Source organism: Nothoprocta perdicaria, unplaced genomic scaffold, assembly GCF_003342845.1.
Source record: "Nothoprocta perdicaria isolate Ctin4 unplaced genomic scaffold, notPer1 scaffold_148, whole genome shotgun sequence".
In the NCBI taxonomy this organism is placed as follows: Eukaryota; Metazoa; Chordata; class Aves; order Tinamiformes; family Tinamidae; genus Nothoprocta; species Nothoprocta perdicaria.
In genome coordinates this window covers 125671-147150 of record NW_020454627.1, presented here as the reverse complement: position 1 = coordinate 147150, position 21480 = coordinate 125671, and the positions used below count along the sequence as shown (strand labels likewise).

General features: G+C 36.9%; 1 protein-coding gene across 1 annotated transcript in view; it reads left to right on the top strand.

The window, feature by feature from the left end:
• The window catches only part of MYO16 (myosin XVI), a 272053-nt gene that overhangs the window by 200748 nt on the left and 49825 nt on the right, over positions 1–21480 (top strand). Inside the window, exon 28 of the mRNA XM_026034575.1 lies at positions 13800–13902. Coding sequence (XP_025890360.1) covers positions 13800–13902 — 103 coding nt within the window. The remainder of the gene's footprint in view (positions 1–13799; positions 13903–21480) is intronic.

Sequence of the window (21480 nt, the reverse complement as noted above, 5' to 3'; positions counted from 1 at the left end):
TAAGCTATATGTAGAAATCTCTCTTAAATGTTACAGAAATAAGACATAGTTCTTTAGAATAGCATGATTCACCGTTTCCAGTTAGCTTTAACAATGACTTAAATTGTATCAATCCCTTTTTTGTTGTCATTTTACTTACGCTTATCCTGACACACACCTAGATTATAGTCATCATTTCTGCTAATGGTTTTGGCAATGTTATGGGCAGGTTTGGAGGCATGGTGCTAGACCTTATAATTACTAATTTTCATTAGTTGGTTAATCTTATTCTGTCCTATGCACAGAATACATTAAAATATCTAAATTGTAATACATAAGCCATATGGAGCCAATTAAAATAATAAAATCCTTAAGTTTTAATGTTTTAAAAATGGAATGTTAAAATAAGTTAGCATTCTGATGATTTTTGTCTTTAAATAATTTTTAAAGAGATGGCAAAACATCTATTTTAGTAGGAAATATTAGGGATGAAGATATGAAACACAGTAATAACAGATTCATAGCAGTGAGATTGAAAAAAAATACTTTCAATGCCTCTTCTAATTACAGCCTTTACACTGATTTCAGTATGAGGTTCTGCTTAGAAGACATGCTTAACTGCAGATTCTGAAATTTGCAGTTCTACTCAAGACAGTGGTTACTGATACTGAAATGCCCTAATAATGAATTTAAGTAAAAGATCAAAAATTGCTTCAGAGAACTTTAATTAGTGCAAACTCATTGAGACTTTTCTTGGGAATCATTTTGAAGAGGTGCTCTTTTCCCTGGATAGTTTATGTTCTTACTAATATCAAGAATTGCCTACCCTTCTGCAACTGATATAAAGCCAACATTAAGCCTACTGTAAGCTTTGATCCAATCTGTACTGTTGGCACGGATGCATTGTTAATGTCTGTTCTCTTGTTCTCTTGTGGAAGAACCATTATGGAATTCCTTTGTACAGAAGCTTTTCAGTGGTGTGTTTTTTTTTTTTTTTTTTTTCTTTCCTCACCTTTTTTTTTTCTTGAAAACTAGCTGTTTTTTAAATAACATTTGTGAACAAAAATAAAGCAGCAAAACTTTGAGACATTTTTGCACAAGGTAGACTGGGGATTAGTGAGAACAATGTACTGAACAGACTGTAAAATTTTAGGTCATCAGACTGACTTGCCCTTTTGGCTTTGCTGACTGTGATACTGACTGTGATACTATATTATCACTGTTCTCATAAAGCAGTAGGATGATATATGCCGTGATAACTTTAATCCTTGCAAGAAAAGCAAGGCATTGCTGATGGTAAAAAGCAATGTCCCATTAAAGTAGATGTAATGATGCCAATTTAAACCAATTGGCAGTTCAACCATTATGTAGGTTGCATCTTCAGAGTTAAGAGTTGGGAGTAATATTTCTGGCTGATATAATAATCTAATCATTTTTTGTTTGTCTTTCAATAAAGGAAGATGCACATTCTTTCAGAATGCAGAAGATGAATAAATAATTTTGAAGCTATCATTATGAAATCACTTTAAATCCGGATTCATAAACATAGTGATGACTAATTTCCTGTAAAGGATGAAAGTCATTCACAAAGCTTTAAACAATGATTTTTAAAATGACTATCTCTTTGGCAGTTTTTGTAATCATCAAATTCTATAAAGAAGCTGCTGTAATAGTTGTGCAAAACAAATAAAAAAAATAGAGATCTTGTGGAGGAGAGTCATTTTGTTAATGAGGTAGCTAAGTGRACCAAAGAAGTATCCTATTATCAGAGACAGATCTTGACCTTCGCCATTCATAAGTCTGGACCCACAAAGAAATAGAGAAAATAAAATCTTACCATTTCTGCAAGGTTCAAATATGAATGGAGCTCCAAAGAAATCTTAGGGATTTTGTGTTTGTGKTTTTTTTTTCTATTAACAATACTAGTCCTCAAACCTAACTTCAGCCAAACTATCCTTCATATTGCACTGAGTGGGAGAAATTGAGTATATCATATTTGACTTTTTTCACCCAATCTTACTGATAATGGTGACCACTTTAGAACAGTTCACAGTGCTCTCAGAATTAGTCTAAATTAATGTTTCTTTGTGAAAACTTGTTGATTTGAGGGATTGATTATATTGTAAAGGCTGACCAGAACTCAAAATACTATGATATTATCCCTGGCAAGCCACATATATATGTATATATATTAGAACTGCTGCACACTACCTAGGGAGTTGCATAGATGTGCAAGTGTCCTAGAGACCATAGGCCATTTGAATTGTAGTTTCTATTCTATTCATATTGTGAACAAACTAAATATCTCTTTATAGTAAACATTTATTAAATGTTGTTAGACTGTAYATTTTTTACCATTTTACTGGTGCTTGCTTGTAGCTGTTTGACTTTGTTATCTCCCTTGTTCTCCCTAGGGCCAGTGTAATACTCAAAATAAAAGAAATAAACTATGACAACTTTACATGTCTCTGGTGATTCAGCTAATTAGCCTGGACTTTATTTATAGAGAAAGGATGAGATTTTTAGGTCATGATTTGACTGAATTTAGGTTTATGCATTTTTGTGAGTATTTGGTGTGCTCAATGTATAACTACATTGTTTCTGCCTTCTATGGCAAAGAATGAATGGATTTTAACCTGCTTCAAAAAAACCCTCAACATTTTGGAGTTGAAACAGAAGCAGCTTTTGAAATTACCCCCCCATCAGTTCTGCAGTCCACAGAATTAGCAGTATTGTACATACAAAATATCAGTCCCTAAGTTACAGTGTGCAATGCAGCAATAAGTGTAAGAGAAAAGAAAAATTCTCTTTTTTTTTTTCAGAGGAATTTTCAAGGTAGATCAGGCATTTACTCTGTATGTAGAAGATAAAAATAAATATTTCATTTGCATTGTTGGCTCGGCACCTTTTAAGAGGACACCCTTGTTTGCTAAAGCCATTGCAATTGCATGTGAATTGTGTCATTCTGTTGAACACAGTTGAATTATTCATGTTTGGCATGCACTTGAAGTTCTGCAGGGTYGAAACTTAAGGCAGGAGTTGCCTGTGTGTGGGAAAGTGGAGATTAGGTAATTAAATACAAAGATAAAAGGAAATAGTAAGTAAGGAAATAGTTACGGAATAGTAAATTTCATTACTATTGGCATAAGAGTAATTTTTTTCTCCTTTTTTTCCCCTGTTAGATTCATTTTGTTATATAATTATAAATATACTGAGTACACATAAGCATAATTCTGTCTGAACTATTTTAGCAGTTCCAGCATTTGTATTACTATTTTTTTTTAACTAAAGGGAGTATCTCTAAAATTTTTAAATGTTTATTTCATTTCCAGAGTTACATGCCACTGTTGGTACCTCTGGAATAGCATCCAGCTCCCACTAGCATTTGACATTTCTCATCCCTCAAGGTTAACTAAACATTTATTAAATCAATAAATAATCCTGTTATTCTGCATATCCTTATAAAATCTACACATATTTTATATCCATGAATTTAAAAGTTCATAGTGCTTCTAAACATGAAGAAATGTTCCCACAGAGTACTAAAATACCACAGTGCTGGATTCCATCTAAAGGCCTGGATAATAAAGATAGATAAAATTATGTCTGTGTACAACTACAAATATTGAAAATTCTTGACCCATATCTCATCAAGCTTCCTGAGGTCTGTGTGTCCATAACAAGTAGCTAATAACATTAAAAAAAAAAATTTAGGACCTTGATGTTTCAACCAAAATAATTCATGAGTACTTTGTAATTTGCTGACAGCACATTATGACAAAGATAATGGACATAGATTTATATATGACAGTAAGAACTTCAGTTAAAAGCCTACCATAGAAATAAAACCGTAAAAAGAAAATATTATCATCCACTAATTTCTCCACAATGCATTCCTTTGCATTCTTATGCATTACCTTTTAAGGAAATGCTCATTAAAATAATAGACTTCAAATTAATACAAGAAGACTGCTTCAGAGAGTAAACACTTAAAGTTAAGTAAATGTGCTATGCATTAGTTTATGCTAATAGCAATGTTTAGGTAGCTTGAATTATCCAATTATAGTGCAAGTAGTCACAAGGACAGGTTAATTTTTCCATAAAATACATTTTTAAAAAATTCCTATTTATTTATGGATTAATTCAATATAACTGAATTCCAATGCCAAAAAAAAAAGTTTTATCTTTGCAGCTTCTTGTTCTGCTCATGCATCTTGTACAAAGCTGTCCCATACTCAGTACYCATTTTGAATGTTTCTGTGGTACTGCAGCTGTTTAATTCTTCCTACTCATCACAGAAATTCATTGTACCTTTTTTTTTTCTCCTCTTTCTCACATTCTGATATTCCTTGCACCCATTTAATCTTCAACGGAAGAACCTGGAATTAAGTGAGTTTGCTTAAAGCCAGGTTTCCCAGTCCGTCTGAATAGTTTTTGGCAGTTCATATTGGTGACATCTGAGAACAAACGCAAGATTTGATGCAAGCATGCATGTAAGATCCTCCTGTACAGATGCATCCCTGGATCTTACTCTGCTCTTATATCCGCTCTGCACAAATTTAGCATCATCCATTTCAGCATAATTACTCCTGGAAACGAGAGCAGAATCTGGTTTGGCATTGATAGTAAGCCAAAAGGATGGCCTGTCTTGAAAAATGTCAACTCTTTATAGTTTGTCTAAGCACTGTAGCCTTCAGRATTACGAGAATCTCTGTTTTCCAAACTGACACACAGGTTTTAATGGTCACCAGGGAGGCTCCCACTGCAGAGGTGTATATTTTGGCTGTTTGGACTACGCTCCTAAAAATTTTCCTCATAACCGCCATCCTCTTTGTCTGAGTCAYCTGGGTAGGATATTACGTGTTTCTGTCCTTATGAGACTTTGAGGTCTGACTTAGGAAGGGTTGCACACCAGAGAAAAAGAAAAGTGATTAATTCAAGAATAATTTAGATGGATTGTCAGGGACAAGCCTGTTTCTTCTTAGAATATATWTTCCATTTTACTTAGCTTTCTGCTTCTGCAGTAGGTATCTGTCCCAGTGAACTTCCAAATAGCCTAGGAAGTGCTTTCCTAGCAACCAATAAGCCAATGAAGTRACATCCCTTCTTGTGACAGGATGCCAAATGTGGAAGTGCGCAAGYCCACCTTGGCTGAAGTGTTTCAAAATGGGGTCAAATCACATCTCTGTAAAGCTCATATGTTCTTCAGAAAAAGTGTGAGCTATTTTGCTTTACAAAACCTGTTTTCAGTAAGTAACTTTTGGTAGCTGCTTCCAGGTTTCCAGAAAGTGACACGGAGGCCTAAGCTCTTCTTCTCTGAATACTACCCCAAGGTCCTTTCATAATTTCCTCTCCTTTCATCATCACAATTCACAATACTGTCTCTGAAAATGTATACACCATGACCTTGCCCCATTCTTCTAGAAGGGCAAATTTCTCACAAACCCACTCCAAGCTGCCTGGTTCGTGAGAAGCAGCAACAAATTTCAGTTGAAGGCCAAGTTTGCAACAGTATGAACCTCACCAAAATGCKTGCCTTATAGTGTGATCTAAAAGAAAAGGATTTGTAAGGCTGTAGCCTGAATAGTGAAATGCGGCTCAAAGTCAAGGGTCACATTTCTTTCCTAAGGGATGGAAGAGCAGTAACTTACCCATTTACCCACCTTTAGATTCCTTTATTATAGTCTCTTAAAGAGGGTCTATTGAAAAAAAAAAAGAGTCTTTTTTTTTTTTCTGTAATTTCAGATGAAAGACTCTATGGAAGAGAGCTTGTGTGCTAGATTCCCTATTTTCATAGAGCTAAAATTCTGGAGAAGGGAAGCTTTTAGCTGTCTTCATCGTACACCAGTGCAGTATATCACCTCAGTGCTATASACAATTAAATTATCAACTTTATAAAGCTTTTTTTTTTTTTTAATTCATATGCTGCATACAGTGAAGCGTTTCACATCTTCACTTGATGCATAATTTTGTGGGGTGCCCAAACAAGCATGAAGTTAGCTATGGAGAAGGATAGCTACCTTGGCGTAAATGTAAACATTTACAGAGTTAGAGGCAAGTGTTGATCATGTAATAGGACTGTTTTTTTGATGCTAGTGTAATTCTTAATTAACATGTCATTTTGCCGATTTCTTAAATAAATTTATTTTTACATTGCTTTATCAAGATGGAATGAGAATGTCAGCTTTAAGTAAGATGATGCAAAAGTATTGTAATGCAAATCTCTAGCAGATGTTGTGAATTCAATTTTTATTTGCATAGCTGAATCCATTAATCCCAAGAGCTGAACTATAATTTATATTCTACTTATTATTCTGCTGCCACGTTGTCTGAGACGAGGAAGCCCCTGCTTAATTGCATGAAGTATATGAATAAATGTGCTAGGACTAAGACACACATATCTTCATTATTTCTTTTCCCCAGAAATTGCAATTCAGATGCCTACAAAAGATTTAAGGTGGTTAAAATAAACCTAACACAAAAACATAAAATTAAGAAAAGAAATAAAAAAAAAAAAAATTGTCCACCCATCACAAAGTAGCATTTTTACTTCAATTATTTGATTCAGATTTTGTCCAGTCTAAATTAAAATATTCCAAGTGGCAACATCCTGATGTTGGCCACTGTTGGCCACTGATGGATATCCTGGTTTAGTGGATTTCTTGGCTGTGATCCTCCTTCAGAAGTCTGAAATGAGATCTGTGTGAGTCCAAAAGCTGACCCATATGCAGGCCACTGTCAAATTTTGCCCTGAGATATTTCTGAATTCATTTTACTTCTTTGTCCCTAATTTTGCTTTTTCATCTCAATTATATACCCTTTTTGTCACTCTAAATATATTTTCCTTTTTTTTTAATGAACATATTAAGCCATGCTTTATAGGCATCTATACCYTTTTGTGTAAGAAATGAAGTTTTAATTGCTGAAGTAAAAAATGAGACTATTTATTTCATTGATAGATGTATTTCTGGCTTCCAGTGAATTCTTTCCACTGGACTAGTAAAATTATGATATCTGGTCAGTTTGCCATTAGGTACCCTCAGTATTATTGTTTTCCAGACTTATTTCCACCARTAAATATCTGTGTATCAGAGAGATCGAGAGAAAACAAGGATGCTTGTGGGGTTTTGTTTCATGTTTTTTCTTTTTTTTCCCAAAATGGTTCTATTTTTGTTTTCTCTCTGAATTCTAATTTGTCTGCAAGTATAGCCACTTAATCCCACATTTTTCAATATCAGTCTAAGTCAATAATTAAGATATTTAAAAACTTAAAGCTGAAACCAGAGACAGCTCCTCTAAAGTTTTGGTTCATTGCCATCTATTCACTGTGTCAGCCAGGTAAATTACACTTGCACATCTTCCATCTACATGAATTTGAAGAATTTCTATAAGCCTCTATGAAGCAGCTTCAATACAAAATGTTTCCTATGAGGAATTATGCAGGTTCACCTCATACGATATTTTTGTATTCCTACCAAGTCCTATCAAAGAAACCCAAAATGCATTTTTTTCAGCTATGATCCGTTTGTTACAAAGGCATCTTCTTCCCATCTTCCCAGATTTATGCTGTCCAAAATCTTGAATGCATGCTTTTGGTCATTATATTTCTTATATTTMATATATTTCTTGTCATATAACTGAGATTTGTTTTATATATATATATATGTATGTATGCTATGCAGAAATTGGCAGAATAAGTCTTCTTTTCTTGTCTTGGAAACTATAGTACTCTTATTTCCCCTTTTTTAATTATCTGGAATTTCCCCTGTTCCTCATATTTCAAAAATAATTAGATTATTCCTTTAATAAAAGAATATATAACACAAGGAACTGGAATGAGTTTGTATCATTTATATATACATAAAGTAATCAAAATTCTGTCCTGTTCTCTGCTAGTGACTCTTTTTTACAGGATTTTTAGTATGGGCAAATTTTCCACACATATTTGTTTTCCTTTAAAAAAGTTTCCTTTGCAGTAGATAGGACTGCTAGATATTTCTCACTTTATAGTTTTTCGTTCAAAAACAAACTGTGCCTAACCCACTCTCCCAACTACCCCAAATCATAGAATCACAGAATTACAGAATGATTGAGGTTGGAAGAGRCTTCTAGAGATCATCCAGTCTAACCCCCCTGCTCGAGCAGGGAYACCCAGAGCACGTGGCACAGGGTGGCATCCAGGTCATGGGTTTTGAAGATCTCCRGAGAAAGAGACTCCACAACCTCCCTGGGCAGCCTGTTCCAGGGCTCTGTCACCCTCACAGGAAAGAAGTTCTTCYTCACMTGGARATGGAASTKCCTGTGTTTCAGCTTGTACCCATTACCCCTTGTCCTGTCACTGGCCACCACCAAGAAGAGTTTGGCCCCTTCCTATCTTCCTTTTCCCCTCAGGTACTTATATTAATTATATTACTTATATTAATCAGATCTCCTCTCAGTCTTCTCTATGCTAAACAGGCCCAGGTTGCTTAGTTGTTCCTTGTAAGATAGATGCCCTTAATCATCTTGGTTGCTTCCAAGCTTCTGCTGGACCCTCCAGGTGCAGCCTCACCATAGCTGAGCAGAAGGGCAGGATCACCTCCCTCAACCTGCTGGCAACACTCCTCCTCATGCAGGCCAGGTCCCTCTCTGCGAAGCTGCTCTTCAGCAGGTCAACCCCTAATCTGTACTGATGCCTGGGGTTATTCCTCCGCCGGTGCAAGGTCCTGCACTTTTCCTTGTTGAACCTCATGAGGTTCCTCTCTGCAGAGTTCTTGAACCATTCTAGGTCCCTCTGAATGGCAGCACAGCCCTCYGGAGTGTCGGCCACTCCACCCAGCTTGGCATCACCTGCAAACTTGCTCAGGGTACACTCTGGGCCCAGTATTGACCCCTGGGGGACACCACTGGCCACAGGCCTCCAACTGGACTCAGCCCCATTTACCATGACCCTCTGAGTTCTGCCATCCAAACAGTTCTCAATCCTCATCACTTTCTATCTGTCCAGTCCACACTTCCAGAGCTTTCCTATAAGGATATTATGGGAGACAGTGTCAAAAGCCTTTCTGAACTCAAGGTAGACAACATCCATGACTCTCGCCTCGTCCATCCTACCAGTCATCCCATCGTAGAAGGCTATCAAGTTCTTCAAACATGACTTCCCCTTGGTGAATCCATGCTGACTACTACTCCTTTTCCTTCACATGCCTAGAAATGTTCTCTAGGATGAGCTGCTCCATAACCTTATCAGGAATGGAGGTAAGGCTGATTGGCCTATAGTTCCCTAGGTCATCCCTCTTGCCTTTCTGAAGAGTGGAATGATGTTGTCTCTCTTCCAGGCCTCCCACAACTCCTCCACTCTTCATGATCTCTCAAAAATGATGGAGAGTGACTGAACAATAACCCCCACTAGTTCCCCCAGTACTCGGGTGAATCCCATCCAGGCCCATAGATTTATGGGTGACCAGTTTGCCTAAATAAATTTATGGGTGACCAGTTTGCCCCAACCTAACCCTCCACGACCAGTGGAAGGTCTTCCTTTCTCCCGGTTATCTCTCTTTTACCTGGGCTCTGTAGTTCTTGGGGACTAGCCTTAGCAGTAAAGACRGAAGCAAAGAAGGCATTTRCTAACTCTGTCTTTTCTGCATCCTCCATCATCAAGGCACCTTCTGCACTCAGCAGTAGACTAACATTTTCTCTAGTCTTCCTCTTGCTGCCGATATATTTATAGAAGCCCTTCCTGTTGTCCCTGACGTCTCTTGCAAGTCTAAATAAACTGAACTAAAATACTTGAGCTATGAGCACACATTAACAAGTTTTCAAACAAAGACCCTCTCATTCATGTATTTTACAGAAATAGTAATACGTCAATCTGTTACTGGTTGTCAAAGGAAGAGAAGAGGAAATTTATGGGGAAAGAAGGAAGAGCTTAGCGACACTGTTTTTACTCCTTTCTGATGATCATTTCTTTTTTTTAGGAGAATCACAGGATGCAAATTAGTTTTGATTGTCTTCTTTAATGCCTTCCCGTTTGAATTGAATTGACAGAATCTTGCCATTTTAACTCAGCAAACGGAATACACTGTAGTAAACAAAGGAAAGAGAAAATGAAAGATCAACATAATGAATTACACTGGCAAAACTGATTATTTTTCCTGGTGTAAGCTGTGTTTGAATATTTAGAAGTGTATTGCTTAGCCCCAGTAGAAGGCAGTTGCATGCTAGCCGTGCATTGTGTTTAGTTTTTAAATATTGAGACAAAGATGTGGTGAGAAGAAGATGCTTTCAGGAATTATCTGAGATCTAGTGTTCAAAGCTATTACTGAGGACACTGAATTGCAATCAGTAGGTAACTCTGACTTCATCTGTTTGAGACTTCCTTTTTCTGATCAAGATAGACCCTCATAAAAAAGKAGCATAAATCTGGAAGGGAGCTGTTGGTCTGAAGCATTAGTTCAGGAAGTCTACATGGCTTGTTCACGCTGTTGGTTTGGAGCTTTTGCTTTTGTACCTTTTGTACTTGCCCTGTTCTTTCCCTTAGTCTCTTCTATCATGTTCACATGCTATTGAAATTGAGTGTGTGGAGCTTATTCCGCTGCTCACAGATTTGCAGTGCGTGCAGAACTGGGGAGTGCAGCCCTGCAGCTTGTTCGTGCGCTCTCCACGTAAATCAAAGAGCGTGCTGGGCCTGAGCAYGTTGCTGTGGGTTACTGGGCCATCCTCTGAACTGCGGGATATTCCGTCTCCGGAAACGGCAGCTGCCTGGATYTTGTCAGCTGTGCACTTAGGGAAGTGAGGGAGAAAATGATCAGATAATATGCCTGTTTGCGAAGGTCCAGGAGAACTGAGCTCTCCATATTCACAACTACCTGAATATTGGCAGCAGCAGCATTGTGTCTGAGCAAGCAGAAAAATTTCCCTGGTGGAGGACATGGTTCGGAAGCAGCAGAGGCAGCAGCAGAGGCAGCATGTGCAGGCCAGGCAGGACTGCTTGGACAAAGGTTCAGCGTGTGTAAAAATAAGAGATCGGGACGATAAAGGAGTGAAGAAGCCCTGTGGGCAAAGTAAGGCAAAGTGGGGCTATGGTTGTTTTCTGGAGGCCAGAACACAGTGTGACTTGCTTCCGTGATGATTTTTATGTGTTTTTTCACTTGCCGAGGGGAGAGATTTGCCTCATCTACAGCCAATCTCTATGCTGAAGTGAACAGCATAGAATGCCTTTATACTCAGTGGAAAGACACGGAGTCTTGCAGTGCACAGTTCATCTGATCTATTTTAAACATCGGTATTACAATAGGGTAAACTAAAACCTAATAGTATCTTCCACTGACCATTAAGGAAGCCCAGGCAACTAGCTCCTCAATCTGCAATTAATTCCTCCTGATTAAAGTCTTTTCTAACAAGGTAGCACCGAATTTGGTCACAGGATCCCTCAGAAACCTTTCTAATGCTTTCTAATGCAGTGTACTCTGCATTGTGCTGGTGGGGTAACATATCTGACCTGCCGTTTGAGAAGCAACCTGTTTTTTAACCAGTTTGGTAATTCACGTGGGAGTGAACTAAGGCTGTGCTTGTGGGAGAAGAATTCTCCAGTAAGGGAAAATCCCCAAGTCTCTCCAGATTATGTTTTCACAGAAGCAAGCCCTGCTCTTTGCAAGTAATCTCAAGTTGTCCATACAAACCTGCTGCATGAATTCAGTGTACATTCATTAGTTCGCTCTGATATAATAAGAAGTTTGACAAAATTAGGCTTTCTGTGATATTCTCGAGGTTGYGAAAGCACTAAGTTTAAGAGGACACTAAATTTTTGTGTATCACAACCTTCATTTCACAGTAGAAGAAAATTGATACTTAAAGTAATTTTGTATTTTTATAATAATGCAATGTTTAAGTTTTTATTTTGTTTTTATTTATTAAGTTATTGTCAGTTTTGTTTTGCTTTCTTTTTAACAATGAGTTCATAGCATATTTAAAATTAAATGAATCCTTAAGCAAAAGTTGTATGTTTTCGGTTTTTCTTTTTACCTTAAAGGGAAAAAAAGAATAAATTTTTAATGCTTTAAAAATAGATACAAATAAGATGCAACCTTACGATTACACAGCTTTTTTTTTTAGGATAAAGCTGGGCTGTTACCAACAGGTGTGGTCTGTCCATCACCACTTATGTATTCTAGTTGTTGCCTTGATGTGAACACTAGACTGAGAGTCAATTCAAGGAACCAGACTGGCTGAAAGTTCTTTTTTTTTTTTTTTTTTTTTTGGATGAATCTTCAGCAGCCATCCAGTCTTACACACAGTTGTCAGTGTCAGTGCAACTGTGATTGATATGGCAGAGGATTATGTTAGCAGATGTTATAGATAAAGGTGTTTCTTCACCCTGGGAGCTTAGTTAGCCAAAATACCTGAACAAGATAGGTAGGAGAAATGAGGGAGTCCCATTAGTCATGTTTTGCAGATAGGCATGTCAGACAGGCAAATTGATCTCAGCCACCCAGAATGCAGTCATCCTCTCTAGACTTCTCTTTAAGCTTCATCTATAGTCAGTAGAGAAGGGCACCTCCGGAGGGCAATCTGTCCTTATTTAAGAAAAATGTCTATGTATAGAATAAATCACCGTATGGATATACCCATCTCCAGAGACTATAGAGAGAGCTAGATGACAAGGAGCATAGCTTTCAGTGGCTAACACAGAGGAAGGTAGATCCTGTTCTAGGATCCTGGTCCTGATCCTTCCTGTTCATAGAGGAGGTTTGTGGCAGAAATGGAAAGTGTATTTAACAGAATGTTAGCACAACAATTAGTTTTTTCTCTTTCTCTAAGATAGTGCCTGCTTTAAGGAATAGAACTCTACTTACTGTGAACTCAGAATTTTGGGATGATACGATGAAATTTCAAAAGCTTTTGAGGGTGAAAGAAACAATGGGTCATTTTGTCTGGCCGCTTGTATAGTATCAATTGTATGAAATATTTGGTTATTCTTTAAAGTCCTGCCACTTGCATAGATCTCAAAGCTAGTGCAAACTTAGAAATTCAGCCTTTTACATTTTGATTCTTTTTCAGGAATGAAGTATATTTCTTTAGGGTTCTGCAGTGAGTGAGTTGACCATTTTCATGGTTGCTTTTTTATGTGTTGTGAATCAGCCTTGAATCATTTTAGTTTCAGTCAGCAGTAGTAAGCTGACTATGTTTCAAGCCTTCAAGCAGTTTTCTCTGTAACACCTCTGTTTCTTTGTGATCCCAAGGAAAATCCAGTTTCCATAAAAATGTGGAAAATAGATGGCCCCAACCTTAATTGCAGTCCATAAGGAAGGTTTCTTGATGATCCAGCTAGATGAGCTGCTGGGCAGCTCGGGTCTCCTGGTTTATTACTACTCATCTGGAGTGTTAAACTGACCAAAGTATATTTTTTCCTAGAATTTTCAGTCTTTGAAGATATTTGAGGAAAACATCCTTATCTTATTTAACAATATAATTTGCTCCTTAATAGTAAATGTGACACATATTGAAAAAATACTTTTATCCTTTCACTAACCTAATTTGGTGATGATCATCATTTGACATCATTTCATGAGGCTTGGTATTTTTTCAGCATTGGATTAATATGTGCCCTCAAAAGAAACAATTAGAAGTAAGTCTGGATTTTAGTCCTCACTTGTCACACACTATTATTAAACAAGGCCATGGATAACAATATAAAAGATTTGAAGGGAGTGGCCTTCTCTGTTTTCTTTACCTGTAGCAGAATCCTGAGCTTTCAGTTTGGTACCTCTTTGAAAGCCAGAGGCAAGCTAACAGCATTGGCCAACATAGAGTACTAACTCTACTTCTGCTGATTTTTACAGGTATAAAGATTTGGCTGATACAGCAGCAGGAGAGAAGAAGAAGCTGCCTGCCAAAGAGAGATGTCATCTTGTTCTTCAGCAGTGTAAATTACAAGGCTGGCAGGTTTGTGATCTACAAAACAATTAAAATATCATTCTTTAAACAAGCTAGCTGAGTCACTGCCATTGTGGGAAGCCACCAGATCCTTTGCAGCAGTATATTCTTTTGACATTTAGTATCTGCTTTGGAATAGAATCAAAATGATTTTCTGGGTTCTCTAGCATATAAGTAACTGTGATTATTGTGTTAAAAAAAGTAATGTATTCTTGTGAGAAGCAGAAGAGTTCAATTTAGCATGTTTACTTTATGAATTTGAAACCAGATCTTTTAAGATGCCAAGGTTTACACATTTTTAGTGCTGTAATATTTTTATACTTTAATCCTTTTTCCAAATTACAAAAAGATCTGCATCTTTTCTTTATGTAAGGCAATGCACCAAATGCTTTACTATACAGGACTGTGAGAGAACCAAAACATCTATTTAGATCTTTCCATAAAAGTAATGCCTGTGTAGGCAATAGCATGCTGATTCAGAGCTTGAGTTAGATACCTAGAACTCTGTACATCAAGAAGGAAAAAAAATACTCAAAAAAAGAAAGGCTTTTGACTTCCCATGATGTCTCTTTACTTTGTTTATAACCTATTTTATCTTCTCCAGAATGAGGATTGTAAAGTAAATACCTCTACTTACTCCAATAACTCAGTTACCATAGGTGGCTTTATAATTGAACAGGGTTGATTTCTTTAACATTCTCAATTTCTAAAGAAAACAGTATTCCCTTGTATAACATATAAGCTACTGTGTAGAAAGGAAGCTTTCTGTAGCTTAGTGTATAGAGTATTCACCTACAGCATGAACAAGAGCATCCAGACCCGTTTCAGGAGCAAGTATGAGCTATAGGGACTAAACAGTGAGTAGGGCATTCCTGTAGACTTTGGAAGCTTAACTTAAGGCAAGGGGTTAACATAAATCTTCCAAGTCATGTAAGACCACTAGGAATTAAGATGCCTAAAATAAGTTTCTGCACCTGTTTCTGAAGGGCAGTGACTGTGTGGGACTCAGTGCTGTGGAGCTTCCTTAATGGCCCACCTGACAGACTCTTTAGTTATAAGCAGGAATGTGGGCTCACATGCATGGGCACCTACACCTGAACACATAAAAAAGATTTTTCTTTAGTCAAAGTACTGTTTAAATTCCATTTTTATCACTAAAGTAGGCAGTGCACACATATTGTCCAGCTCCCTTAATTGCATAAAACAAAAGGAAGTATTAAAATGTGCTTACTTTCCTTGTCCATACTGCTTACTTCAGACAGAACCAGCATTTTGTTATCTTTCTGGTATTTATTCTGTGTCTTTGCAACAAAGTTCCCCAGAAAAAGAGATACATATTAATATATCATTAAAATATAGAATCTGTATCATAGCTCCCAAGTACTTGGGGCTGAAGCCAAGTCTACCACTAGCCTTCAGAACTTCCTTTGGAGCTACAAGTTTGACACTGGGAAAAAGCTGAGTAATGGTAATCAAACATTGTGCTTTTGTCAAAAAGCACAGGGGCGGAGGTCTCCACAGCTTGTTCCTCCAGAAACCAATAATAGTGTTACATCCTAAAAAAATCAGTTGGCCTTTAGTGAAAGCCTGCTGCTCAAGTGATTCTTTAGTGACTGACATTTGAAAACAAGTCTGAAACCTTCACAGATATCATTGTAAAAAAGTAACTGTAAAACAGAATCTCTCCATTGTGCTTGTGAACTGAAGCTTGTCATCCCAGAGAGGTTTTAGAGGTGCTGCCTCCGGAGAAGTATTAACACCATGAAAAGYGAGGTGTTCACAACTACAGCAGTGTGTTTTGCATTATCCTTCAAATCAGAAAAGCACAAGGCTCTTGCTATGATGTTAAATGGAATAGGACGGTTTGTAGATGAGAGTTATACCATTGTCACTTAGTGGCTAAGAAGCTCTTAAAAATAGAATAAGCTGAAAGGAGCATGGTCTGAAAAAAATGAGTGACCTTCACCTTACACCTTCTCCAAGCCACAGAGAGCTATGAAAAACAGATGAAAAGATGACAATGACTGAAAAAAAGGCAGAAAAAAAATTCTAAAGCCAAAGAATTTCTTTCAGACAAATGCCCAGTGAATACAAGCTTGACAYAAACACAGTAGGTGATACAAAACCATATATCTAAGTATCCAGCATTAGTGACTAATGACTTTGTCACATAATCTCTCCTTYAGTTATCTTTTTTTGATTCATTTGACTAATCGTGAAATTTGCACGGKCTAAATGAGGAAGCTTATACAATCTGCAGTTGTCATGGGTGCGAGAAGAGGAGAAGGAGGGAGAAGGAGAGGAATTAGGAATCTAGAATGATGTCAGCCAGAATAAAGGAGTTATATCACTAACAGTCATCTGAAAGATTGCATGTATGACCAGTTTATTCAGCCACTGTGGCCAGATTGAATCACTACGAGAGCTGAAAATTTATTTGCTACAGATATTTATTAATAATTCAATTGGCACTATTACCTGAAGGGCTGTAGCTCTATAGATAGATATACCAACAAATAGACAGACAAATAGAGGAAAAGGAGGGAGTGAGGGAGGAAAAGAAAAAGGAAAGGAAGGGGAGGAAGGGAAGAAAAGAAGGAGCAAAGATAATGTTTATTTTATATTTATTTCCTACTTGGCATTTTTCTTTCTCTTATAGTTTGTGTTTGGAGAGTATGCTGTTAAACAACAAAATCCAGATCCTGTTCACAGAACAGGTTCTTCCTCCTCTTGTAAATGCTGCTATTTGCTTAAAAATAGAAGGCAGATGAACAAAATCCTAGACCAGAATCCAATCATGGTTTATTTTCTGCTCTCTTGTAGAGCAGAAGAGCAAACACTACCAGTTAAGCCAGTATCTAGTGCTTGATTCAGCAGACTCTGTGTTAGAAGAAAGTATTTATTAGAGAAGTGTTGATAGGTTTATGAAATGTTGCTGTTGCTTGGGTAAGCTGAGCTGGAGGATAGCTAAACTAGGACAATAAAATAGCTGTTTCATTGAAGCCGACATGCAGCACAGTTTCAGTCATGCAGTTAGCTGAAATACTAGAATTGCAAAAGTGCAGAGCTATTAATGAAAGGCTGTTTTTGCCTTCTGACTCTGTGTGCAGCCTGGATAAGGTGTTCTTTTCAGTTAAATATATACTTGATCATGACAAGCTTAGCTGCTTGCTATGACTTTTAAGCACACCCTATGTAAAGGAAAATCAGATTTTTACATCAAAACAAACTCTTTCTACTCCAGACAGAGTGAAAGTAATAGACTTCTTTAACCCCCAGAGAAGTCATTGAGAGTTTTGCCCGTCATGTAAGAGGGAGCAAGATGATATCTAGTAATTTTGGAGTCAAGTGCAATGGAAGTATTGAAGGCTCAGTGTAGAGCTACAATACAGGAGCTCTCTTGACTCAAAATCTGATGTCCTTTACGTTACTCAGTCCACATTTTCTTTACTGTGTTCATTTATTACCATTAGCTAAGAAAATTCTACAGTTCCAACATTGCCGCAGTTTGGGAGAAAGATAGGGCACAAACAGTCCTTGGCTTTTTCTCCCCGACAGACGGAAATTTTCATTTATTTGGAAATTTTCATTTATTTGGATTATCATTCCTGTCCCTGTTGAGCTTGCAAATATGAATTCAATAAGGGTGAGTTAGCTCATAGCTTACCGAGCTTTCTCATCAAAACTTGAAGCTTTACATTCTGTTTAGTTAAGGTCAGTGGTCTGCAGTTAATACTTCTCAATTATTTAAGATAAGAATTGCCAAAATGCTTGCATTATACCAAAGGTAAAACAAAGCATCAGTTTAAATTACTGTCATTGTACAGTTCAGCTGTTAAGTGCAAGAGTTGCAAGGACCAGACTTCACTAAAAGTGGATCTTTTAGGCTTTGTTTTCTAAAAATACTTGTCTGGGTAGATACAGAGTTCTTCATCCAAAATGCTTTGTCTGAATTCATCCTTTCATTTTTAGCCTGTTTGTTCTCATCCCCAGTAATTTCTTCTTATCTGTGACCTTGAATTCTGAACTCTAGATATTGCTTATTTTGGAAACTTTAACACGGGTTTTAATGTGAGTGAGGTGATCCAAAAATGTCATAGAATATGAAATAAGCAGAACAGGTCAGTCAGAATGTTTTTATGAAGTTCCGAGTAAGCATCAAGTAGTTATACTCTGTGTTGCTGCCCATCCACTTTTATTCCATTTATTCACATATAGACACTGTGATAGTTGTTTCAGAAGTCAGCAGTGTTTCTGGAGAAATCGTCTTTGCCAGTTTGGAGATATATTATGAAACTTTTTCCGCTCAAAAAGAATGCAAAACCAGAGAATAGGTCTTCAATAAAGGGAATTCTCAGAAGTCTCTCTAGGGATTTACATTCTTCTTGCAATCTTAGATTTGCAGAAGGAAAATGAAGAATCTGATCCCCAGTTCTTACAGACACAAAGAGAAACATCATATTTCATTACTGACCTACAGGTGTTTAATGTATTGGTTTTGATATAACTGTCCTTAAATATTTTTGATCTTTATGGCATTAATGTACTGTATTCTTATAGCAGAGGCCTTTCTTAGAAAAAGTACATATATGATAAAAGCATAAGACAGAAGCAACAGGTGATTAAATCATAAAAATGGGCAAAAGCATATGAAATCGTATATATATAAATTATATGCTTATTTCACAACAGAGTTTTCTAAGATATTGTTTAAACAATACTGTTTATTTTAGCTTAAAATGAAAGTGATAATGATACATCAAAATATGAATTACTTTGTACTTAATATGATAAAAGTATTTGATTACTTTGAAAGTGATGTAATATATAAGATATTCTTAACTCTTTTCCCCCCTGAATAGGAAAACTTTGAGTACTCCTAAATTATGTGTCTGTTTATTCATTTGTCATTTAGTAATCTTAACTGTCTTGGAAGTGATGTTCCTTTTTGTTTTGAGTGTCTTATTTTAATAGTCGTTTTCTTTTAGGCAATTTTAAAATTAGGTAAATTATGAAGATCACATAAAAAAAAAATCCCAGGAGGATTTTCAGGAGGTTTCAGACTAACATTAGATGAATAAAACACCACCATCTCTATTTCCTTGCTGCTTTGAGTTGTGTCAGCAAAATAACATTGTCCAAGTGACATATCATCCTATTATGTTCCTGGAAATAATGTACTAGCAGCAGAAACACCCCCCTGAGCTTATTCCAACATCACCAACATTATGGATAGCCCAGCCTTAGCCAGATGCTCCCTGCAAGCTTTCTTAGCAACTACTTGTGCCAGGACAGATCGTTCTCTAGGCCACTCACAACCTCTGTCTTTCAACACGGAGCTCTATTTTTGATTTCCATTGCTATCTCTTTTTCTCTCCCTGCATCCCCTTGTCAGGATTTGCTTATGGTCTTGCAGACTATTTTCTGATTTTTTTTGCATTCAAATCTTCTCCCATATCTGGATTTCAAGGTTTTAATTCACAATCGATTTTCTCCCTTGGCTCTCTTCTCTCCTTCTCCTCTTTTCCTTTCCGGATACTTCACTTCTGGATATTCTCTTCTCATCTTCATCTCTTATTTTTTGGTCTTCCACTTCAAAAGTTATTTTCTCCGCTATTGCTATGCCTGTTATCATTGTCTGCACTTCTCAGTTCACACACAGAGACACTTTCATGTTTTTCTTTCAGTACCTACGATTATCCCTAGAATTTTCAAGTAACAGAATTTTATAGGTCCGTAGTACAGATGCCCCTTGAGATAAAGCCAGAATAGTGTTTCCTCCACCAAGTATCTCTCAAATGCATTTTATATTTTCTGTATCTTTCCTTTCCTGCGATGTAGTCCTTTTTTTTCTGTCTCGCAAGTGCAGAGAACTGTGAGATTTGTACAGTTTTTGGTAATATATTTTGTGCCACCCTTTCCCGGAGCTGAATGACAGTTTTTCTCTCCAAATTCCAAATCGTGACAAGCATTGCTTGAGTGAATACTAGACCACTCACGTACCTCATGCTATGACCATGCAGAAGTTATGCTAAATTGGGAGTTTACTCAGCATGTACCACTGCGCAAGGTCAATAGCTTGCATGCAGCAAAGAAACTCTTAAACTACATAAAGAAAAGCTAACAAATGAAGCTGAGAGGGTAAGATTTTAAGAAGAACATTTCAACCCTTGTAAAAGATTAGTCCCTTGCAAATTTGTTTGTCATTATAGTATTTGTGCAGACATGCTCATTGCAAAAGACACATTTTACAATAGTACCAGGACTTTTTTTTTTTTTTTTTAACATTTCATTAATGCACTGTGAAAATGTGTGTCATTGTGTAAAATATCATTAGATTATAGTTCTCTGCCTTTTGTAGGTAGCTATTTTGAAAGTACTGCCAGAAACACACAGCACTCCCACAAATTGCCTTTTTTAAACTAAAGAACAGCTTTACAGATTCCCTTGACACCTATTAAGTATGAGCTAATACTGCCTCCATGCCACCTACACACCATCTCAGCATCCATTCCATAGTTTTGAATGTCTGTACTTCTACATCCCACACCTTTTCTGTTAAAAAAAAAAGAGAAAGAGAAAAAAAAAAAAAGAAAACAATCGAAAGAAGGAAAAAAAAAAAAAAAACCCTCCCTTCAATGCTCTCTCCCTCCTCCTAGAAAGGAAAAGAAAAAAAGGAAAAAAAAAAAAAAAAGCACCAAATAGGCTGTAGCAGTAATTGAAGCTTTGGTAGTCATCAGTGACAATTTTACTTCATTTTTTAAAAATTCTGTCATTTTGAAAAATAACATTTAAAACCCTAATGCTTTTCTAATTAAGATAACTATGACTGTAATTCACAGATGGTTTACTTTTACAGAAGTCTGAATGACATTAAAATTTCAGACTCAGATGAGAGCACTTTGTAGTCCAGAAAGTACTGAAAAGTGAGTGCTTTCATCGGAGAGCATTTTAACCTTTTTTTTTTTTTTTTTTTTTTTCCCCTGCAGCAAGCAGGAAATATTCTGTGATTAGAGACAAGATCCGAATGGAGACAGGTGGCAACCTAAATAACTGGCTTGATATCAGGCACATAACTGCTGTGCAAAGTATAAAATTCCAACACTTTTCAGCTTTCATGCTCTTACAGAGCACCAGGTCTGTGCAAAGGGCAGGAAGGCTACGTTCTTCTCGGTCAGCTTCAAAGGAGAACATATATAGTTCAAAGATCGAGTCATACAGATCTCCAGCTATACTGATGTAATCAAATGTCTCCCAACAATTTCTTCTAAGCCTGCTCTCTAGAGCGCTGCCCTCAGTAGACCTGGCATGTGATATAAATGTTGTAATAGCTTTTATCCAAATATAAAAATGAATGTGTGTGAAAATGAATGTGTGACTGGACTTTGTTCATTCACTTGTAAATCTTAGAAGGCTTCTACTAATGAAGAGCTCAGTCAAAGTGATGCAGCACTAACCCCATTTATGCTGTCACTAGGACAGGAGAGAAGAGAGCTAGAGCTTCAGGTGTCCCATAGCTGGCTTTGTGGATTTACCATGCCACATGGCAAACACTGGTACCTCCAGTGACTGTAAGCTTGAGCAGTC